Source organism: Tuber melanosporum (assembly GCF_000151645.1).
Source record: "Tuber melanosporum whole genome shotgun sequence assembly, scaffold_31, strain Mel28".
NCBI classification, from domain to species: Eukaryota; Fungi; Ascomycota; class Pezizomycetes; order Pezizales; family Tuberaceae; genus Tuber; species Tuber melanosporum.
In genome coordinates this window covers 793,821-810,260 of record NW_003298986.1, presented here as the reverse complement: position 1 = coordinate 810,260, position 16,440 = coordinate 793,821, and the positions used below count along the sequence as shown (strand labels likewise).

At 46.4% G+C, this 16,440-nt stretch overlaps 2 protein-coding genes; both read left to right on the top strand.

The window, feature by feature from the left end:
* The first annotated feature begins 68 nt into the window (after positions 1 to 68).
* GSTUM_00007105001 (uncharacterized protein) lies at positions 69 to 641 on the top strand. XM_002839161.2 has 2 exons: positions 69 to 242; positions 299 to 641. The coding sequence occupies exons 1-2, from the start codon at positions 96 to 98 to the stop codon at positions 587 to 589; spliced, it is 438 nt and encodes a 145-aa protein (XP_002839207.1). The 5' UTR covers positions 69 to 95; the 3' UTR covers positions 590 to 641.
* A 12,886-nt stretch (positions 642 to 13,527) lies between these two features.
* On the top strand, positions 13,528 to 15,903 carry GSTUM_00007102001 (uncharacterized protein). XM_002839160.2 has 5 exons: positions 13,528 to 13,913; positions 14,024 to 14,068; positions 14,101 to 14,121; positions 14,186 to 14,860; positions 15,013 to 15,903. The coding sequence occupies exons 1-5, from the start codon at positions 13,837 to 13,839 to the stop codon at positions 15,032 to 15,034; spliced, it is 840 nt and encodes a 279-aa protein (XP_002839206.1). The 5' UTR covers positions 13,528 to 13,836; the 3' UTR covers positions 15,035 to 15,903.
* The last annotated feature ends 537 nt before the right edge of the window (positions 15,904 to 16,440 follow it).

Here is a 16,440-nt window from a genome sequence, read left to right as displayed (position 1 = left end):
CGGGTCCATCGGCGCAAACCCAAAAGTCTAGGGGATCCGAACCCCCTGTTGTCAACTCATCGACCTCAACGGCAACGACAGCTGGCTCAAGCAACATGGAATCTGTGCTCAAAAGCCCCTTTCCTGCCTCTACCAAGCGGGCGACCTCTGTGATCGATGGAATTTCCACTGAATCAACCGTGGTTTACTTTGCTGATAAGATAATGATTACTCTAAGCCAAGACGGCAGGCTTGCTCAGTGGGTAGGTACCCCCCACTTTCCCTTCAGCAAAGCCGATGTTTATGCTGATGGTGATAGTTTCATGTACCGTTGGATACCAACAATTCAGCACTCATCGGGGCTCAATCGGCTGAAGACGAAGATGGTCTACTCCCACTTACCCACTTAACACCCACCACATTACTTGGCGGAGCGGTCGAATCAAGAGAAGCGTTAGGGCAATTGATCGCAGTCCAGCTTGCTTCAGCCGTATCCATGAGAAACAGGGATGAAGGAAGGATGGTAGTTTTAGGACTGGGACTGATGAAGGCGGAACTAGAGAGGGACGCGTTCATCCAACTCATCGAGCTGGTTGGAAAGTGTCTATAATATTTAAATAAGTCCGATCTGCTAGAACAATTGCTCGCTTGAGTGTTTTCTACTCGCACAGTTCCTATTCTTTTGCTCACAAATCTATCGAGCTATTTGGGGCTGCTCGTGGTTGGTAATTTTCCAAGGACCTTAGTTACTTGTTGTGAAGGGCATTCAGTTGCGTCCAAATAGTGATATCAAATAAACGCCTTATCTAGGGAAGATTCGACGAAACTTTATCCATGTGTGTTTGCGCACGTAACCAGAGGCTTTTAGTACCTAATTTGGCCCGGGGATTGATTTGCCTTGTTGGTCAGAGTCCTGAAATTACCCTGCTACCTTAGACATGGTTTTTACTTCACAAGCACTAGGATAATTATAACGAAGGGACTACTGCATCCCCCTACCGGAGCACTCTGGATCGACTATTTTCTCATCTACAAGTATTAAATGAAAAGAAAAAGATGTGTTAGATGTTCGGTTCGGGTAATATAATATGATAGGTGTACAACGAGTACTTTCTCGGCAAGATTCGTCACTACCCAAGCAGTGTACGGAACTGGTGGACGCCGGATAGGTACTACCAGGATAATAAATATATTGGATTAAGGAACTTTGCCGTGTACTGTACTTAGTTACCTATGCAGAACCGTTTAGTAGGTCCCTTCACAACATATCTCCATCGGATCCGATCCGATGATGGGAACCTCCGCATCCCCCCAAAAAGTCCAACGGTTGGGGTCATGGAACGGAAATAAGATTTTACAATTTAATGCGTAAAGGAAGCCCTTACTGTGTAATGTCAGTAGAGAGTAAGTGCTGCTACAATTATTCAAGTTAAAGTGCTAGAGTATAAAGTTACGTCATGTTATAAACATGAGGTTACAATTTCTCAAGTATCATAACGCAAAGGCGCCCAAGTCTGGCCCGGGGCTTAGAGAAAAACTAGATTGCTAAAAATGGGGATTTGAGGTGCAGTACAAAGGATTACTAGTAGTTTCTCGGTTGTTTCACAGGTTCAGCCAGCCAAGGGAGGCATGGTACTCGGGTATGGACGTAGGTGATGGGACGGACAGGGGTTTTTGAGTCCCGGCGCAGCTACCATCAGAGGGAAAAATTGATTTAATTTGGTGGGAGTGATGCCAGGAAGGATAGGAAGCTCTGACATCGTGAAGCCCCTGTCCGTCTCATAGCCTACGTCCATACCCGAGTACTAAGTAAAGCTTCTGGGGTGTTGTGGATACAAATCCAACAGATTGCTTTTGTCCTTGGGCGGTTTGCGTCCGGTGACCCTCGAGGTCCGAAAGTATTCGGTTAAGGTACCGGTAGTGGTATTGACCGAGCAACCCAAATGAGGGACTAAGAATCTCCACACACTTGACTCATAAGCTCAATTCAATTCATTATCCTAGTGTCACCGAACCGGCATATAACCAGTTAATCCCAACCAAACAAAGCAAAACATAAACACCACTATGGACAGACCCATCTTGCAGCCTTCCCCCCCCCCGGCGTGGGTACGAAAATCACTACCCTCAGGCTCACAGGTGCTCTTGGAGGTCAACTCCATCCCAGAGTAATGTGTTTTCATATCTTGAAATCCTCCTCGCAATCTCCACTGCCACATCAGTCTCCACTTTCATCCTATATAAACTCCAAAAACAAATCATACAATTTGCCCCAGCACAGGTTGCTCCAATATGAACTCTTGATGTTATGGTTTTCATGTAGTGAGATTTACAAGAGGGGCATACTGGGTTGTTCGAGTATCACGCTTTTTCCCATCTCATAAGCCAACTTTGTATCCCAATTCCAACTCATCCCAGCTGTTCAGAGTGTAACCCAATGTTGTGCACATCTAGGGTGTTGTCTAAGGTGGTCTCTCGTGTGTTCCGCTCTGATATTCCATGCACTCCAGGATCCGGGTTTGTCAATCATGAACACATGCATGTGTGTTCACCTCAGTGACGAGTAGCACCATTGATAAATTTATCTGCTATGACGAGATGTTGCCAAATGTTATCAGCAACAATTGGGATGGCAGGATGAAGTTGTGGAGGCGGTACTAACTACAAGGCAATGATTATATGATACCTGGTAAAGTCAAGCCTTCCAATGGGCTAACCTGGGTCGGAAAAGGGCCGACCCGACCTGGCCCATGCCCCCCAAATATTCAGCCTGACCAATCCAACCCAATGAAGCATAGCGCGGGCCAACCTAACGAACCCACCGGGTTTGTGCACAAAAGAAGGGTAGTAAAGGGATAAATAAATAAATAGATAAATATTAAATGGTCACAGTACAAAACAGGATTAATTATGAGAGCAGAGGGTGGCTGAAGTGGCGAGTTAAAAGGTATGGTCCAGGGGCAAAACATGATTTTCTTTGACACAACGGCCCAAGTTCAACTAAAAGGACTACCGATTTCGGAGGTCTAATTCATGCACGGCCCAGTATTCTGAAACCGGACGCCTTCCCCTTATCAATGAAATTCTGGGAAGACTTGGTATTAGCAGAGCAACCGGAGGGCTGGACAGAGCACTCCCGGTACTGGAAGGAAAATTCATGGTTTTTATATCGTTATAGGTGACCAATGGTGAAGGAGAGGGGGGATGTACTTGAGGTAGCAGAATAACGGGTGCCGGTATGTGGAGGACTGGGGAGAAAGATCAGCCGTTCTAAAGCTGCAGTTAAATATTATCTCTAACTTTTCAAACATTCAAACCAAGCCATACTGTAATCTAAGAGCACTCAAAATCCCCCAAATTTTTTGGTTTGGACAGGCTTCCGCTTTTCCCTTTTTATTAATAGCAATAACTGTTCCAGAATTTCGCCTAATTAGAACATGGTAATACGAAATTAGAAGTATCACCAAAATTTCAAAATCCAGGTAATTCATTGGTCGGGGTACTATGTGCGGTACCGCCTCCTCAACTAATAACTAACATGGCCAAGGACCCGACCTAACCCAACAAACAGCCAGGATTAACCCAAGGAATAGGTGGCCCATTAGGAGGCTTGGGTGAAGTGTTCTGATCATTCGCGCGCCGGGCAGGATCGACGTCTATGCATATATGCATCACTTACAATCCTAGGACAATTAAGTTCCCCACACATGTGGGTTTTTGAAATATGGCTGTTATGGCAACGTCGGTGGTGTTCAGACAAAACATAGGTGATTAGGCTATAGCCAACTTGCAGGCACTTACTATATACTATAGTTAGCCAATGTTTAGCCCAAATGCAGACAGGTCAAAATCCACCTCTCGGGCAAACCTTGCTCGTTCAAAGGCATAGTCCAAAAGCCTGGTCCTGATTGACTGTGAGCTGACCATTTTCCACGGGCTCGGGACAGCAGTGATGACAGCGCACAAAATACGCAGTCAGGCCAGATGATGTAGTGACAGTCAAAGCAGCCATCCTGTTGGTGACTGGGGCTGGCAAGCCGGTCTGGTTGCCGCTCTCGGGATCTTGTCTGAGGGTCTCTTCTTCTGGGGGCGTCGTTTCCGTTGGGTGTCTCTGAGTCCGCAAAGGAGACAGACTTCTTGGGCTCCAAAGAGGCTTCCACGGGCGAAGAGGCGGGTAACGGGGTGGGCGCCAGCGCTCCGGATGCAAGTGTCCGGACAACCTCACTGTACCCGCAGACTGCTATGATAGTCGCACGTTAGCAGGGGAGTCTCGCGCCTACCCTTCAACCCTTCAAACTCCATCCCCGGGGTTTCAATTTTCTCTCCACCGCCAGAAATAATCTCCAGGTTACCTCCAACATATCCGTCAAGATTCTGATGGAGTTGTCCATCCCTTCAAAGCCCCCGGCCAGGTATGATACGCGAGGTCCTTTTATCTCTCCTTCCTGCCAAACATGACTTAAACTTCGTCTGTTTGTGGTGTTTGGCGAATGACCTTCAAAGTAAAACATGGGCTGGGGCATCACCCTGTGTGTGTTGGATTGCCTATGGGGCATGTGGTTCGGCTCTTATGTAGCGTGTGGAAGGCTGACACCTGTTGCCATCGTGCATAGGGTATGGGGGGATTTGTTTTGGCGATGTTTCTTCCACGCCATATGCCATTCGGCATATGGTATCATAGTTGGCGCGGAGCACAGGCTTTAGGGATCATGGAGGATCATAAGATATCATGATGGTTCTAGATTGTCTGAGATTTCAGAGGATCACTATTTGTCAGGTTGATGCATTTCCTCAGAGTTCGTTTAGTTCCCTTGAGTTTCGGGAGTTTGGTTGTTTTTTGGGAGATATATATCTCCCGGTGTGTCCTTAGCTAGCACGATGGATAGCTTACCCATATTCCACCTTTCTTCTCCAATTCTGAGTGCTTCATTCGCGGTGATCGTAGTCCCGCCGCTGCGTTGCTGAGCGGTTTCTTCACCGTGCTCGTACCTGACGGAGTGGTCTTTACTGGGCAAAACATCCAGTCATTGACAGGGGAAGCTAGAGACGAAACTGTCACAACGTTTCCCCACTCAGCCCGACAGCCCAATGCTCGCTATCCCTTTAATATCGTGCGTGGAGAGATACAGAAATATGTTTGTGCTCTCCCATGCTGTGTTAGAAAGTTAGGATACCCCAGGTGCCGTCACCCCTTATCACTCGGTTTGGGCCATCATTGGATAGTTTACCAGAGTCATCGCTAACCATAACTTAGTGGCGACTGGGTAAGAGGCCCTGGAAGTATTGACGAATTGTGAAATGTGTATGTTTTTTTCCTGATGCGGTACTGGTACATCACTTTTTACCTCCCTTCTTCGCTAACAGGTTCATTGATTGGTACGTCACGAGGATCACAACCATTGTCATATTTTAGGAACATGGCTGAGGGGCCACCAGAATTACTTGGCCCCGGATCCCTTTGGACTCGTGAGAAACTGAACTTTCATAGGGTGGGATGTTTGAGATTTGATATCCGATATGAAGCCAGATTTTTTGCGACGGAATAGCATGGAGATGTTGATAAGACGATTAAGCTTTGATCCTGACTCCCATAAATTGCGTTTCTACCCTTCCCAGTGTCTCATCCTGCTTCACGTGTCATGACTGGTTGTTGAGAATTTTCCGGAGGTAATTCCGGAGCCAATGTTGGGGGATCTGATTTCGAAACTGAACCTTCATACGGTGCCTAGACATCTTGTGAAATAGGTAGAGCGAACCTTGAGACCTAGGGTCTGTTGTCCTGTTAAGAAGGTAAATAATTTAAGCTAAGAAACTCGCTCGGTCGTGGTTCATATCATATGAATCTGGTCTAACAGTTACACCATAAGACCCATTTGGATCCTATGAGTTTATAGGTTACCTCACAACCTAACTATGGAGTTCGCCGCTGGAGCACTGCCGGTTGTTTCTCTAGCACTATCAGTGAAGAGATTTTGCCGTCTCGGGAATTTGTTCGGCGTCTGTGCGGTGCGGGGCAGGGGGTACCTGTCTACGGGATTTTATCGAACCACAAAGTCTGGGTTTGGCATAATAGGATCGCAGTAACGGTACTTGCTGGGTCCCCAAAAGGGTGGGTTACCGGTAGCAGATTTTCGAGAACTTACTTGCAGGGCCCACAGACTCAGCGGAACATCTCGGGGCTTGAGACACCACAAACACAAGATGTGGTTTTGTGAGTTATTTCGTGAACGTAAGTTTGGATTACACCTAGATCGTCCATCATTGATGCCACAATTAGGTCACATTGAGATCCTTTTCGTGTGATAGCCAATTGGATGAGTTCCGGCTCGCTAGGGTATTGGCTTCTCTTCGATTGAGAGGATGTACCGGTGGGTTATTAGGCACCCAGCGCAGGTGCCGATTCGTTTACCATAATTCACAGGATTCCCCTGCTTGCTCGAGTGGGGGGGAACATTTCTTAATAATATATTTCAGTTTGGTTTCAGTGAACTGGCCGCTAGTGGCCGGCTGTTTTGGGTGTGAATAGTTTGCCCACCCCTATTTTGGTAGCAAAAGTTTACCGACTCCTATGGCATCATATAACTCCGAATAACAAGGGGTTCGGGAAGTGAAGAACGGCCATGATTGAGCCGCAAAACAAATAGCATATCTCTCTCCTGCAGTGCGGCATAAGTGCGCAACAGTATCTGAACCATGGTTGAGCGGTTATTTATTTTCCTCCTGCGCCTGGTATTATTTTTCCTGGGTTGTCATGGGGGCAGATCATTTGGAAATGTTTCGATTTTGGTGTCCCACTGAGCCCACTTAGTTGCGCAGCCAAGAAGTCTGATGGGAGTTCCGGTTGCACATGGATTATCGTAAAAACTCTTGTAATTTGAGATCCACTGCCTCCCCCGGCCCTATTATCGGGTTTCAGAGACAAAAGCTCCCGGGAAAAATTAGCCTTTTCCTAACACGGTACAAGATCAACCCGCTGGATGTGCTGGATCTCGCTAGCCGATATTAGAAAATTTGCCCATCTGTCAAGCTAAACCGATTGTGGGCTCTGGTGGGTTCAAAGGCCGGCTTCCGCTGGTAATACAGTCATGATCAATAAGTCTGTACACCAACCCCACTCCAGCCCACTCAATTTATCATGCAACGCATTTTTACACCACTCCCTCCTGACCCCCATACTTTTTTTTTTTCTTCACAACACCATCAAAAAATGCCTTCTTCACGAGTTTTTGGTACAGTTATAAGCAGAGATCGGCAAACTCCCCAGCAACGGCGGAAAGAATTGAATTCTCATGACAGGGCTCGTATTTCCGAGGCAATAAGTTTGGGTTCGAGTCCATCTGCTGTCACGTTGGAATTTCAGTGTACTCGGCAGACAATCTACCGGACTGTGAAACGGGCGCAGGAACTCAACCACTTTGGTTCTAGGCCTCAGAAGGGTCGTCCCAAGAAGCTGAATCGTCAAATTATTCGCTCTTTACTTCGTCTTGTCAGAAGTTTCCCGAATATATACTTTCGCGACCTCATTGACGAGAGTGGTGCTAATGTATGCATCAACACCATCCGTCGTGCTCTTGGGCCCAATTTACGCCGCAAATGGAGACGGTGTAAAAGAATTCGACTGTAGGCGAAAGATGTGAAGGAAAGGCTACGTATTACACGTAACTATCATGAAAAAGACCAAGAATTGTTGAAGGTGCGGACAAGTGTCAGTTCCTTCTTAGATGATCCTCGCTAAGGTTTTTTCTAGGGTATCTACAGTGACGAATCTTCCATGCAAAACTCCCCCAATTCTCCCGATGGATGGGTTTTTCGACTTCCAAGGGATAAATGGAAGCAATAGGCTGTCAACGAGAGTGAACATGTTAAGTCTTCACTCTCGTTTATGGTTTGGGGGGCCATCTGGAAGGGGGGGCTGTCAGAATTGCAGGTCATGCAACGTGATGAGGACTCTGCGAAGAATGGATATAGCGCGCGCTCCTATATTCAGGTCTTGGAGGATGGTTTATTGCCTTATTATGCTCCTGGGAAATTCTTTTTGCAAGATAATGCGAAAATTCACACTGCAAAGATCACTAAGGAGTGGTTTGAATTGCATGGCATCTGGGTCCCCAAACACCCTCCACATAGTCCGGATTTAAACCCAATTGAGCATGTCTGGAAAGCCATGAAGAGTATTCTTTGAAAGAATCATGGATACTTGAAAGACCTCAAAGATAACGCACCAAGTAGAGTGATTTTCATCATGGCACTGAAGGCGGCATGGTGGGCAGTCCCTGAAGAGTTGATCAACCACTTGATCAATTCAATGCCCAGGGGCTACTATGCAGTGCGAAAAAATCGGGGATGGTACACCAAGTATTAAACACCATGGAAATGGCTCTCTATCTGTATTTTCATTGTATTTTTAGGTTCAGTTTTGGTTGTATAATTGATTGATTTACGTTGCGGTTGAAATATGTGGTGAAGGTGTGTGGGGGGGTGTGTGTACAGACTTATTGACTATAACTTTATGATAGTGTATTTCAAGAGTTTTTGCGGTATGTAGATACCGTTTTGGTCCACAAAACACTTGAATTCCCTCCTCGAGAATTGGCGATCAAGTTTGGGGAGTTTGGCAGGTAGCCTAGTATCATAGCTTGCATATGGCAGGGTGAAGTTGAAATAAGTCAGGTGAAGCGGGCTGAGGCTCAAATTCAAGCATCCTGAAACCGACCAAGTGTGGGGCTGGGTTAGGATGCAACGTTCTATTGAGGTCATGAGCGCCAGGAACCTACCAATCCGACCAAAGCTAAACGACCACCCCCAAACCCGAAGTCATTTCACTTCACCAGGAAGGACAAATTTCCCACGGCATTCAAGGCAGGGAAGGGGGTATGAATTATTAGGTCGGGTGATAAGATGAGGGTTATTCATCTCAATATCTCGTTCTCCAATGTGAATGGATTGGACCGACTCCTGTAAACTCTAAAGCATGATGCCTATCATCAACTGGCGCCGCTATTGAGGATAGGTCGCCGTGTATACGTCTATTGATACCGGGATCTCGAGCTTGAATGAGTCAACTACTGTACGATGCCTTTATAGCCGTTTCGGCATGCAGACATAGCGAGAGAAACAGAATAGACAAGCTCGATTAGATATGTTGAGAGATTGGGGCAGCTTTTATTAAAGTAGGGTTATTTGGCCTTGGTGATGAGCCACGGACATAATAGACTGCTGGAGAATATATTGATCCACTGAGGGAGCACTCAAGTCCTCTGCTCGCCCGTCACTCCTCGTCACTCGGTGAGTTATTACTTAACAGTGTCCTCGCTTCCGTGCGAGTATTTTCCCTCGGGTAGTCGCACCCTGGGGCATCTGTAACACCAACGCGCGGGGCTTGGTAGCTTCGCTATTGGCATCACTCGGGAACCCCCATCTTTAGGGCTTGGGAGAATATATAGTACTTGTGTGTGCAAACTCGGCAACCGGTAACTTATCCGGCAAGCGAAATGGCGATATTTCCGTGGATTTCTGTTTTAGGGATCGAGTAGACAGCGGCTGCGCACCCAGTGCTGCGGTGCGAGAGCATGTTGGGATGGTGGTGAGAGTGAGGCTGATGTCGAGGGGGCATGGGGGCATGGCAAAGGCGCGCTTACTCCTCCCGGTTGGAACAACCCGGATACTGTACTCCAAAAAACATTGGTAAGCCTGAGATATCAGAACAAGAGAATTTATCAAAGCTCTGGGCCTATAGATTGGCTCCCAGTGCCGTAGCTTCTTAAATTTCTAAGGCTCTTTGAGAGGTGATGGATTTCGTTGTCGGAGTATTTTGGTATTTTTGGTCGCATCGTCCTCCCATGTCCAGGTTTTTAATCTCACCGGGAATACAGTACATCTATCTAGAGATGTAATCTGGTACGGCGCTCACTAGCCCCCGTGTGTAAGATGCTCACCAGGAGTTGTCAGCCAGTCCACCCCTTGGGTATTGGTCAGATTTGTGCTAGGGCGCAAGGATATGTGTTATGTATGGCACGGTAGTGCCACCGGTCACCTAAGAGGGTGGAGGAAGCGGCTCCAAAGAGGTTCCAAGGTACGGGAATACATTGCGCCTTTCTAACTTTCCGAGATATAGTACCCTGCCGTGTAGGTAGAAAGGTTCTATGGGAAAACTAGATTGAATTGCTCCTGTGGATAGTAGGTGAGTACAATAAATGTGAGGAGTGGTTGGTAGCTTCGATCCAACCTAATTGACTTGGAGCTCTAAAGTTTAGGATCAGTTACAATACAGTACCAGAGAGAGCCTGAAAAATTCCAGCTTTCCCCCCAATCTTCGATATAGCTACCCGTAATCAATACTAAACTACAACATATTTTTTCCTTTTTATCCAACCTCGATGATGTTGGCTTCTAAGTTAGTCGTTAAAAATTACCCTACCAGGGTGGCTCCATTCGGCTAAGATTATGGGCATCTCCAAACCTACAATCAAGTCATCATTCTCCACCGCTGAATAAATCGCCGCTACTATATTACCAAAAACTTGAGGGGGTTAATTTAATGTTGTACATTCGATTTTGAGGCGAAGCCGCAGTAGAATGGAGGATTACTGCTGAGCCTCACAGACTATTCAAGTCATTTAGATTAGCGGTGACTTTGCTTGTAGTTCCGGTGGGTGGAGAATTGACCTCCAAGCACTTGATTCAAGCGTTCTTTTGCAACTCAAACCTCACTCCAAAATCCACAATATTGGTATAATATCTTCTTTCGGTAGAAGTAAAAAATAAGAAGGATGCTACCCCCTGCGCTGATAGTGCGCATTAAGGTTACCCAAGTAATCCCGAATGTCGTTCGGAGGAGTGACCAAACCTCGGGCTGGAGAGTCTGAATAGTTGCAATAATTAAGGGCGAAGATTGGGACAGAGAGCTTCTGCTAGAAGCCATGAACGTGGACTTGAACTCGTTACCACAGCAGCGGTCTTCCACTTTCCTAATGCCGTTAGTTAGACAAGCTAACTCAAATGCAGACCGGATCTCCGTCTGAGCTGGGAACTTGTGCTCGTATAGTTTATGAATTAGTGTGGACATGAGAATGTGCTCGCGCGGCCGAGTGAAGCCGGACACCTTGTATGGGAATTGTCACTAAGGTGTCCAGCTTCAACTTGGCCGCGCAAGTAAACAATGTCAACAAAGCGTCTGGTTGGCTCAGGCTGATCTCCCACCAGCTAGCTGTGGGTGACTATTCTGGACGGCGATAAATTTATCACGTGTGCTGGAGTTCGGGAGCTGGAACATTTCTCCTACCCCTCAGAACCTCTTTTTCTCGGTGCACAATCTGGTTCATTTACAGCACAAGGCAGCGTTCGAGTTCAATCTCATCACACACACGGTAGAATCTCCTAGTGGTTAGGCCATGCTCGTACAATCTGCATCACACATTAGCACTATAATTTTCATTTGGAGGTTTCTCTTGTATCGTGACTTTACTAGTAGTATAATTTGTTACATTTAAAGTTCTGGGGGTTGGTCGAAGTGAATTCCGACTCTATTTTTTTTTTTTAGCCCTCATCAAGGGACTCCTTTGTTAGAGGTTAAGACCATCATAGCTTCGGGCTCCGTGGTCAAGTTAAGTCCTCATGAGTGACCTTTCGTAGACCCAGCAATTCAGAGGCACACCACAGGTGCCCATTAGAAATGCCGAAGAGGTGGCGACCACCAACAGTAGAGTACCAGTACCCCAGGGTTTACACTTTCTCTGGCAACTATTTGCCGAGAATTTATCTCCCCAGCCCTCCTTCCGCACGCGGACAAATGAATTCTCGGGTTGATTAATCCACTAGAAGAAGTAGTTTAGGGTTTTTTTATTGTTCTGGGTTTTTAATAGCTCGGTAACTAGCTGGATTTGATACCGGTACTTGCTTCGCGACTCCCTTACCTCACGAGCTACCGTAGTCGGACGGTTTAACTTTTTCAAAGTTTAGCTTCGGTATTTTTTTCATGTGTTTTTTGAGTGATGATACGGCTCTCCATACTGTCCTACCCTGGATTTTCTGGAATCCGAAGACCGATGGAAACGAACGGGTTTGATGGGGCCGGGCCTTAGCTAGATTTAGCATGAATTCCTTTCACTCAAAGCCTGCACTGTAAAACAGATATTATCTTATCAAAAAGAACACTGGTACGGGTTGGCTGTGGGAACATCTTTGAGGCTCAGCCAATCCTTGGCGCTTCTCCAGCAATTTCATCTCACTTGATTCCCGCATCAGATGCGGTACTGATATGTTATAAAACTTCCTTCCTTTCCCTCATTTATTAACAGTCATCCAGCGTTCTGCATCACGGGAGCTTCCTTAGCTTCGATTACTTGCGAACTTTGAGCCTTTCCAAGGGTATTATGTGCCGTTTTTCACACCCAGTTCTTAGAAGGGGATTGCTGTCCGTTCACAAGGCGAAGCCAAAGTGATCATAAAAATTTAGATAGCGGTTAGTTAGAATTGCCGGTTGCTCGTGTAGTTCAAGCGAGATCTGTTGCAAAAGACTCAATAGCTGCAGCGCGCACTAAGTTACTTGAATCCTCATTCATAGCATATGCCCGACAGCTGCAGTGCCGGTGTGGGCTTGTTACAGATGTTGGGTAATGGCATGCTGTGCGCACCGTCGGGATATGTTTTGGAATGTTTGATACTTGTCCGAGATACTCTTGGACGAGGATCCGGTGTGGTCGCTGGGGTGAAAAAGGTTGCACTCGCTGCACGAGAGTTTAGACAGTTGACAGGGGGTTGATATGGTCAGTAGCTCTATTTTGAGGGTTGGTAAAGGTGGTGGTAGAAGTAATAGAGTATTGGCCGTTGCACTGATGCACTGTCGTAGAGATGCAGAGTCCCGCGTGTCCTACTCATCGGTAGGCTCGAGTGGGGAGAAGCTCGTGAGGGGGTTGGTGAGGGTTGGTGAGGCGGTGGCATGGGGAGAAAATGATGGAGGGATGTGAGTGCAGAAAGAAGAGACGGCAGAGTAAGACTGTAACCTACGATAATGCTATAACTTAGTCCTTGAATAGCGGGAGGCATCACGTCACATTTGTCTTTTGTTCCTTCTGGATGTAAGAGCCCTCATTCTCTTGCATTTGAACGCGCTAGACACTATGCGGTGGTGGTTGCGAACTGGAATCCTGCGATATTGGGTGGTGCTGAGCATGAGCTCCATACGACGGATTGGGTAACTTTGTGGTTTCGCAATAAATTTTCTTTTTTCGCCCATCTCTCCATTTGACCCCTAAAGATAAAGTAAAGTAGCAGACAATAATAGAGAATGACTACTTTCCCCCCTTCTATTGGATGGGATAACTTCCCTGAGCGTGCATAATAGGTCTTCTCTAATTCTGAATTTAGAGTGCGGCTCTTGGTTCTACCGTTGGCGCAATCTTTCTTAGCATGCTGAGCTCCCTTAGGTGTGCGCATTTTGCCCACATATAATAATACGTATCTTTTTTTTTGTTAGTCATGCGCCGCCTTGGGCTACAAATACAGCTAATGCCCCACATCTTTGTCTCCATCCATATCACACTTGACTTTCAACTTCATATCCGACCTTCGTAGTATTCCTGAGTCCAAGGTTCCCTCGTTTTAGCCTTGACCAGACAACATTCGCTTTCATCCACACTCGCTCTACTTGCTATATTATATTGCCTACCGCTGGCTTTTGAATAGCTCACCTTCGCTCCGTGTCATTCGTTTTCTGGTTTCTCCGAATTCTCAGTGCAGCACATTTACGACACTCCCACTCTCGACCAAAATTCAGAGCTTCTCACACATACCACTGTATTCTTCTACGAACGCATAACTGTACTGTATCAAGTATGAGTTCGTACGGTTCAGATCACCATGACCAAACCCACAGTGGCACTCAGCGGAAGCGGGTTGGCAAAGCCTGTGACCGCTGCCGCATCAAGAAGAGCAAGGTGTGTACACAGTTTCAATTATACCAGCGGAATCACAAAGAGTCTCGAGGAAATTTCGTCGATTCTGTTCTACACCATGCTTTCCCCAGCCCAAGGCTAATTTTCAATAGTGTAATGGAGACAACCCATGTGACCGCTGCAATACCGATGATCAAGTTTGTACCTATAGTGAGCGCAGAAGGCCGAGAGATAAGAACCCTCCAAGAGGGTGAGTTTCTCAAGATATTCCGTTCATTCTTGCCTCGTAAATTTGGAGCACTAACACTTCCTAGATATATCGAAACTCTTGAGAGCCGCTGCATTATTCTCACTCAGGGCTTGATTGAGATGGACCGCATCCGAAAGGGGCTGCCACCTTCCTCTACTCAGTTCGTAGCTGGCAGGCCCAGCGGAAGGGTAGCAAACTCGATTTTGAAGGAGATTGGAATTGACACCTCGAGGATTGAAACCGATTTTGACGATTATGATGGACTTTGCGGCGGTGGATCTCCTGGAGCAGAGAGTCTCGGAGGTGGATCAAATCATTCTCAATATGACGATTTCTTTACAAGCACGGAACACCTCCCCCACCCCCAGTCCCACCACTCCCCGGCATCTTCTCGTAGTCCGAGCGTAAACGCAGCTTCATCGCGCACGTGGCCTTTGGAAGGTCATCGCCGACAAGCATCCCACGGTTTTCCTGTCGCGAACCCTCAGTTTATTGCAGAGGGAATCACAGCTCAAAACCTCGTGTCGAACGGAGATTACCAGCCCCCGATGCTACTAATGGAGGGGACTCAATACCAACCCTCTTCACCGTCTCCGGGAGTCTTTCACTACAACCAAGACTACAACCTATCTTCTCAGGATCTTCCCAGTGATTTTGGTGAATATTACGAATATAATGACAACCGGTCTCCCACCGGTAACTCTACGAACGTCACGTGTATGGAGCCGAATTATAATTTGTAAGTTTCAGTTGGATTTTTTTCTCTCTCTTCAGGCACAGGCACGGAGTCTATGCGTCATGTACCATCTCTTTCCTCCTTGCATGCATATCTTTCCCCCCCCCTCCCCACCACTGTTTTTAACTTTCTTTGTGAAGGTTGACCAATGAAAGTCATGTCCAGGGTTACGCCTAATTAAGGCTTTTACGAATTTCCTCCCATTCTCTCTTTCTGTCTCTCCTTTCCTCTCTTTTTGTTCCAAATCTAGACATTCATTTACGATATACGCATGCACACGTTGGGGGGGGGGGGGTTCTTCACATTTTTTGCTATCCTTATTGGCTGGTTTTTTGATTTTTTTTTCTCGCTCTCATTTGGTCTTTTTGCGAAAACACACTCATAGCATGTTACGAGCACGGTACGGTCATTCCTTTTTGGTACGGGGTTTTGTTGTTTTTTTCTCTTATTTCAAACTTAGCTGTGGATGTGAGCATGGGTATCGGCGCTTTTCGGATTTGGATTCCATCGCACAGCCCCCGCATGCCCAAAGGGCTGCGTATGGCTTGCTTATTATTATCATTATTATTTTTTCTTTCACATTCATTCCCTGTTATTTTTCTTTTCTTGGTCCCCGAGAGTCCTCTCGGGTTTTTTGCTCCTCTCTTAACTTTAATTTCTAGTTTGTTAATTTTCTTCTTTGTTTTGTTTATCACTCTTGCTATGGTTTCTTATCAGATTTCAATGTTTTGGGCGGTCCGCGATGTTGATGTACAGTACATAACGGTTACCTCACGATACCCTCCTCCCATCCCTCGCTCCCCATCTCGCTCTCTCTCTTATTCCTCCTTTTCTTGCTCTTTAATTTCTAGTTATCTGCAGCCTGGTATCGCAAGATCACGTTTTTGCGGTATTTTACGAGTTATGTATGGGCGATCGATTTGGTTGTTGGGAGGAGTTTCAGGTCCCTTCAATGTAGCTTTTTTAATGTTTCAGTTCCCTATTCTTACGATTTCTGTGCCCTATGTAAATTAAGGCGGAAGAAAGTCCGGAGCGGGTAGATGAAATTTTCATGGTTCAATGTTTACTGGCCATCTGATATTCGGGGACTCTGGACCCTGTGGCAAGGAAACAAACTGGGGGAGAAGAAGAGAGAAGGCGTACAGAAAAAAAAAAAAAAAAAAAGGTCTCGCAGTCAGCTGCAATCGCTGTTCGATGGGGTTGGGGCAAGTCTAGACATTTAGGTGATGCACAGCCATGGCGATGACAATCTTGTGCACAGCAGAGCTACCACAGATACGGGACCTGCACTTGGTCTCGTCAGAAGGAGGCCGTGATCGAAAGAGAGGAGGGGATAACCCGAGTGATGAGTTGTGGTTAGTCGACGAGCAATCAATTATGATCCTTTACTATTATCATACAATACCCGAATAATTATTGGGCTTAGGGCTTTAACCACCAGTCTTACTTTTTTCTTCTTATTCTTTTTTTTTTTTTTTTTATTTCCATTTTTTGTTTTTCCCCCCCGTTTAACTTAAAAGCGGGGACCGGTAGGCGTATATCGCGTCGGCCGGAGTGAACAGGCCCGGTAAACGGTAGATTTT